Consider the following 7,037-nt stretch of genomic DNA (forward strand, 5'->3'; position numbering starts at 1 on the left):
AAACATGGAGTACTGTAGTGCAAAGTGACTGCTGTGGCTCCGGGTAAAACAAACACAGGAAGCAAACCTGGAGATAAATATATCATTCTTATGGTGCATGGCTGTCACTTTAATTGAGACTTTGACTATTGCATATTCAAGTCTGTGCTGCACTAGGCTGCATTAGCCAATCATGAATGCTATGCGCTCCCATTGGCTGAGCTATGGAGAGAGCTGTGCGCTGTGCTGTGAGGGGCGGGGAGGGGGCTCTCCATCTCCTCTGCGCTCTCCCATTCAACCTCTGTAGTCAGCAGAACGAGTGGCTGAGCAGAGCTGCACAGCATCCACCGCTACAGCATCCTGCAGAAGGCTCCGTGGAGGAGAGAGAGGAGAAAGAGAGTGTCTGATAGAAAAAAGGTGGATCCACAGCTGAAGACAGACTGAAAGAAAAAGAGAAGCCCACAAGGAGTAAGAGTGGGAAATGAAAGGAATTGAGTAAACACCGCTGCCTGCCTGAGGACCACTGCAGCTGTACTAAATCTGGGGCTGTCAGGCCAACCCTCAGTGAGTGAGAGAGGCACGGGAGCAGAGGAGAAAAAGAAGTGATTTAAAGAGCGGATCTCATCACTCTGGACAAGCAGGGATGCGAACCCCAAGAGCTTTTCCGTCAGCAGATCAAACTTCACACAGGAGAAGCGCCTTCGGATCGCCAGCCTCTTCAGAGGAGTGAAGAAAAGAGGCAAACGAGAGAGTTGTCTTATAGTTCCTGAAAGGTGAAATCTCGCACAGGAACTCTGATAACTACGCTGCTGAGTACAGCTCAGGTCCCCCTCTGTTTCCCCCTACACCTGCCTGGTCCTGGTGAATGTCTTCTCTGCATGCTATCCCACTGCTCGGCAGTTGAACACACTCATGGTCGATGCCAAGGGAAGGAACATGAAATGTCTGACTTTCTTCTTAATGCTCCCCGAGTCAGTGAAAAGCAAATCAAGTAAAAGCTCCAAGAAAGGGAATGCCAGTAGCAGCTCCAAGCTGCCCCCTGTCTGTTATGAGATAATCACTCTGAGGAGCAAGAAGAAGAAGAAGATGGCAGCGGATATTTTTCCCACCAAAAAGCCGGCTTCCACCACCACAGTGCAACAGTACCAGCAGCAGAACCTCAACAACAACAACACCACCATACAGAACTGTAACTGGCAAGGACTTTACTCCACTATAAGAGAAAGGTAGGTGCCAGCAGTAACTCTCTTTCTGAATCAGGGACCATGACAGCTTTTCCAACAGTTAATCATGGTAGATGAATCTTCATAATTTAATTAATTAATTTGATAGATAAGAGCTGCATGTTCCACTGCATTTTATTACCAGTTTTCAGATTATAACGTATCCCAAAACACTTATGTAAGGTAGTTAGTCTTTTATACTGAGGTGTGTGTGTGTGTGTGTGTGTGTGTGTGTGTGTGTGTGTGTGTGTGTGTGTGTGTGTGTGTGTGTGTGTGTGTGTGTGTGTGTGTTCCCTCTGCCCTGCCCTTAATCTGTTGGGGGTATCTCTGTTTACACCCTCCCATGCTCCTGCAGACTTTGCCGCTTTGACATAACAGAGGGTGGTTAGGCACCGGGTGCGTTTGATATGCACTACAGGCAGATGCTGCTCTGTACTAAAAGCTAAATATTTACCTTGGCCTATCAGTAAGAGAACCCAGCTGTACAGAGCTAAATGTGTGCTCTCCGACCTGGCTTTGTTGTCTCTCCAGAAATTCATGGGGCTGTTTACCCACCCCTGTCACATGTTCCAGTACTCAATAATATATGAACATCTTCATTGTTTGTCCCATTCTTTCACAGTGGGGATTTTCCATTTAGTTAATTGGATTGTTTGCCAGTTTTTCTCTATGTAGGCACAAAGTGTTTAAGTTTGTGTAAGTGTGGTATGTAAGACTTTCTTTAAATCCATGCACTGTCTTGCCAGAAGCAATTGGGACACTTTACAGTATATAACCACAACTCTTGTTTAAGAGAAGGAGAAAATATATGTAGTTTACTATTTTTGCTTGAATTTTTGCCAAAGACTAATTTGTATTAGTCTTATTAATCGCATAATATATATATTACATTTCATATTTTTTTTCACACCATATATTTATGGGTTTACGTGCATTGATCCTCCTTTAATGTCACGCTTATAACTTTTAGTTGTGGTTTTTCTCCCCTTCCTCTCTTCTAAAACAAATGCACAGGGTATAAATGTGTATGATTGATTTCTCCTGTTTTAATTTGTTTCTTTCCCTTCTTAGAAATTCAGTAATGTTCAACAATGAGCTGATGGCAGATGTTCACTTTGTGGTGGGTCAGCCTGGAAGGACCCAGCGGCTGCCGGGACACAGAGTAAGAATTTCATCAACGATTAAAGTCACGGTTGCAGCGAGGAAATGAGCAAACAAGTAATCAGCCAGCACAGCCCAGCGTTATTCATATCATATCAGCATCAAAATAATCCTCCCCATGCCAGCAGTAATAGAATTGCAATCCTTTGTGCTCAGGTCTCACTTCCGCACCATGTGTCTTTTCTAGACAGTCCTCAATTATTTATGTAAATGAGGCTGAGGGAAGGAGGAAGGGATATCCTCTTCAGCAGTCATCTCGCAGAATGGATCGCCTTTGTCTCTGCTTTAGCTCAGCTTTTCAGAGACAGCTCTGCAATTACCCAACTTTGAATCAAACACGTCTAACAACACACAGCCACAATGATAAGGAATAGAGAAAGATGCATTCAACTCTGCGTCTCACATCCTAGAAATACTTTTTCTTTCCCTTCACTTGATTAGCTTTTGAATTCTGGATGTATGGTTATAGTGAATCTACTTTATAGCCATTAGTATTATAATTAGACCCGAATTCATCCTGTTTACGCCGGTTGCAACATGCAGGTCGACATGCTTCTTTGTTTAGTTCTCCCTCTGACCTCATTGCCTTTTCCAAGATGTTCACATCAATGATTAAAGTGTATAGCTGCCTACATCATGTGGCTCATCTAAAAGAACATCATTACGTGTACTCATTTGGAATATGATTATAACATTCACATTAAATCTGGTAAGTGATTTTGCAGCCATGAATTTCCCTCGGCTGGCCATTCCACATCTACCCAGACAGATGAGCCCTGCATGGGTCATCTTTTTTGTTCTTTAGATGGGACCCAAAAGTATTATCTATGATTGGTAGCTGCAGTGCACTTCTTCCATGCATTTAAAGAAAGCCGTTATGGAAAGAAGGACATTGAAGATGACTTGACTGCACTTTATGCCGAGACATTATGCCAGTGGAATATAATGACGCTCAATACCGCAATCTTTATTGTGTCCATTTGGCAGGAACCCAGATGTGCATTATGATTTAATTTCTAAAGTTATATTTCTTACAAAATACGGGATGCCTTATGCAGCTAAAAGCAGAGTGAACATTTGTAAAATACAATGGGTCAGAAGGTGGAACTAATCATATTCTAATATGCAGCATTTATATACTCATGCTTCAATGAATTTCAGTGTGTAAAACAATTTGCATTGTTTTTGCAAGGCAAATTGGGTATGTGCCTTTTTATTTTTGTGAAAATGTACACCACCCACATACCCACCAACGCATACTTATGCTGCACGCACACACACTCACACACACATGGATGTACTTGAGTACAATAACAACATGCATGCCTTGAACACAGTGCTTATCACTGGAATTAGTAGCATTGTGTTGCATCGGATTTCATCATAGGTTCAGACAAGTCATTCATTTCAGCTAATTGAACTTTTGCTGCACTCTCTATAGTTGTGTTATTAGGATTTCCTGTTCAGTTTTTTGTTTAAATCAGAGGCAATCTTGTTCATTATAAATGTGCCTCCTTGTCCTCAGGGAAAATGGTAACTGGCTGAGCTCTGCTCATTATGTGGGAAGCTCAACAGGTTCAGTCTCTCCAGTGATTAGAATTGAGGCATTGTTCAACACCCACAAATTGATTGATTTTGTATGTAAAGAGTAGGAGCTACATGTGAACTAATTGGATTTAGGACAATTATAAAGGACAGATAATCTTTCTCCATTACTGAATGTTACTACACGTTATGTTATTTCCAGTGAAATCACAGACTATACAGCATGTTTTTATTCCTGTTTTCACTCTTTTACTTTGATTCCTTTTCTTCCAACAGTATGTTTTGGCTGTGGGCAGCTCAGTGTTCCATGCCATGTTTTATGGTGAACTTGCTGAGAACGATGATGAAATCCATATTCCAGATGTGGAACCAGCAGCATTCCTGGCAATGCTGAAGTAAGGATTCTCCTTTGTCTTAACTCTTCAACAGTACTTGTTTTAACCATAAAGTACTGTATTTATAAATATAGTATATATAACATTACTATTTATAACTCCTTCAGGTCTGTTTTTATAATAACATTATCTGCTTAATAAACATGTTTACACCATGTTGTCTATAAAGCTGAGAAAGACTCATTTTTATTTCAACAGGTACATTTACTGTGATGAAATTGACCTGAGTGCTGACACAGTGTTGGCCACTCTTTACGCTGCCAAGAAGTACATTGTCCCTCACCTGGCACGTGCCTGCGTCAACTTCCTGGAGACCAGCCTGAGCGCCAAGAATGCCTGCGTGTTACTCTCCCAGAGCTGCCTGTTCGAGGAGCCGGAGCTGACGCAGCGCTGCTGGGAAGTGATTGATGCCCAGGCCGAGCTGGCGTTATGCTCGGAGGGCTTCTGCGACATCGACTCCCAGACCCTCGAGAGTATCCTACAGCGCGAGACACTCAATGCTAAAGAGATAGTGGTGTTTGAAGCGGCACTCAGCTGGGCTGAGGCTGAGTGCCAGAGACGGGACCTCACCTTGTCGACTGACAACAGGCGTAAGGTGTTGGGCAAGGCCATGTACCTGATACGTATCCCTACAATGGCTCTGGATGACTTTGCCAATGGAGCAGCCCAGTCGGGCGTGTTGACACTTAATGAGACCAATGACATCTTCCTGTGGTACACAGCGGCCAAGAAGCCTGAGCTGGAGTTTGTCAGCATGCCTAGAAAAGGTCTGACACCCCAGCGCTGCCACAGATTCCAGTCATGTGCCTACCGAAGCAATCAGTGGCGCTATCGGGGCCGCTGCGACAGCATACAGTTTGCAGTGGATAAAAGAGTTTTTATCGCTGGGTTTGGACTGTATGGATCTAGCTGTGGATCAGCAGAGTACAGTGCCAAGATTGAGTTGAAACGTCAAGGAGTACTGCTGGGACAAAACCTCAGCAAATACTTCTCTGATGGTTCCAGCAACACCTTCCCAGTGTGGTTTGAGTATCCAGTGCAGATCGAGCCCGACACCTTCTACACTGCTAGTGTGGTTCTGGACGGGAATGAGCTCAGCTACTTTGGACAGGAAGGGATGACAGAGGTGCAGTGTGGGAAAGTGACATTTCAGTACCAGTGCTCCTCGGACAGCACTAATGGCACTGGGGTGCAGGGGGGGCAGATTCCTGAGCTCATCTTCTACGCTTGATAACCCCATGCATATAAATGACTGATGTTCAGTGCACTTATGGACAAAAGAAAAGTATCACTTTGTGCATAGTGTCACTTTCTGGTATTTATTTTTGTCACTGTTGAGCTAAAAACGCTAATTTCAGACCTGTGATAGGGTCTTGTGTGGTTTTCATTTCAGTAATCGGTCCACTTGAGTAGGACCAGATAGATGTCTCCAGATGATGAATTGTCCAAATAATTGTATAAACAAAAGTTAAAAAAAATAAAAATATCTTGCACTAGACGTGCATGTATAAATGCATATATGTTAGTTCTGAAGTGTATAATGCCACAATGGTGGCCAATGCGGGGCACAAAGATATCGTATATGATTAATATGCTGCAGTTTGTTTATTATTTCTATGCTTGCATAGAATGCACATATATAGCAGCAATACTTCACATTCTATATTCTCCAATGAGCATTTCATATCATGACTCAGTCTGGACCATCAGCATTATAAAGAATCTAAAAAAGGCTGTATGATACTCAATACCAACATCAAATGTCATTAGGCGTTTGTATGTAGTGGTTTGAATTTAATCTGCAGCTTTTGATACTTTGAATCTAGTAACATAGCACCTACAGATGCATCGATGTGATCAAATTCACTTACACCTGATATAATGAAAAATATATTTGGTTCAATCTGTCAGCATTGCAGAGCTTACAGCATGGGCTGAACTGTTTCATTTCCGCTAACCCGTACTACTAATTGTTCTGGCGCCTTGGTTTTGTTTACAGCGAAAAGATCAATGACTGATTCAGTGTTACAAACTGTTTATCTTACTGTATGAACTTTCACTTCTCTTTGTTAAGAACTCTGATCTGCTGAGCACTCCCTCCCAATGTGACCATACAGTAACAGTATTTGCTTACTGTATATGCTACATAATTGCACTGATTTTGGTTTGTAATATATTTTGTTATTTAGTTTTACATGCTGTTTTAAATTAGGCAGACTATTTTTGATTTACTGTGCTACTGAGTATTTCTTTCTGGTGTAGGATAAACATCCATGCGCTTGTCTGCTGTGACAATGGATGGGCAAACTGGTGTTGATGTCCTGTGTGTACGTGCTACAGTGCTGGGAGACATACGGATGTGTATGATTGTTGAAGATGCAAATAAACAGAACAAGCGGTTCATATTGGTTGTTCATCCCATCTGTAAGAGGTACTACACTACACACTTTCCGTCTGAAGATTTATAATGCTAAAGAAAGCTGTCTGTTGATTGATGATCCCTGTCTTCATGCCACTGATACACCCTGCGTTTTGTCTGTCAAACTCCAACTCTATTCTGCATCCCCTGAACTACACAATATGATTCCCCTCCCCCTCCTTAATATAAATTCTGATAGCCTGCAACTCTAAAGTACGGCTTTGTGATGTGCCATCACTTCTGAAAAGGTGCGAAGACATTAACGGCATAACAAGCAATCTCTACAATCTTGATTTTTTTTACAGATTGCAGTGA

The 7,037-nt window shown here is 42.3% G+C and overlaps 1 protein-coding gene across 1 annotated transcript; it reads left to right on the forward strand.

Annotated features, from left to right (window-relative positions):
* Positions 1-313: 313 nt before the first annotated feature.
* btbd3b (BTB (POZ) domain containing 3b) lies at positions 314-6,704 on the forward strand. The gene is made up of 4 exons (XM_034152221.1): positions 314-1,205; positions 2,274-2,364; positions 4,185-4,303; positions 4,502-6,704. The coding sequence occupies exons 1-4, from the start codon at positions 892-894 to the stop codon at positions 5,532-5,534; spliced, it is 1,557 nt and encodes a 518-aa protein (XP_034008112.1). The 5' UTR covers positions 314-891; the 3' UTR covers positions 5,535-6,704.
* The last annotated feature ends 333 nt before the right edge of the window (positions 6,705-7,037 follow it).

This window comes from Trematomus bernacchii, unplaced genomic scaffold (assembly GCF_902827165.1).
Source record: "Trematomus bernacchii unplaced genomic scaffold, fTreBer1.1, whole genome shotgun sequence".
In the NCBI taxonomy this organism is placed as follows: Eukaryota; Metazoa; Chordata; class Actinopteri; order Perciformes; family Nototheniidae; genus Trematomus; species Trematomus bernacchii.

What these genes read in the sequence shown, in the direction of transcription:
- btbd3b (XM_034152221.1), top strand. Translation starts at nt 892, where the DNA reads ATGGTCGATGCCAAGGGAAGGAACATGAAATGTCTGACTTTCTTCTTA. An exon ending in TACTCCACTATAAGAGAAAG is followed by an intron (nt 1,206 to 2,273) that starts GTAGGTGCCAGC and finishes TTCCCTTCTTAG; the next exon opens with AAATTCAGTAATGTTCAACA. An exon ending in AGCGGCTGCCGGGACACAGA is followed by an intron (nt 2,365 to 4,184) that starts GTAAGAATTTCA and finishes TTCTTCCAACAG; the next exon opens with TATGTTTTGGCTGTGGGCAG.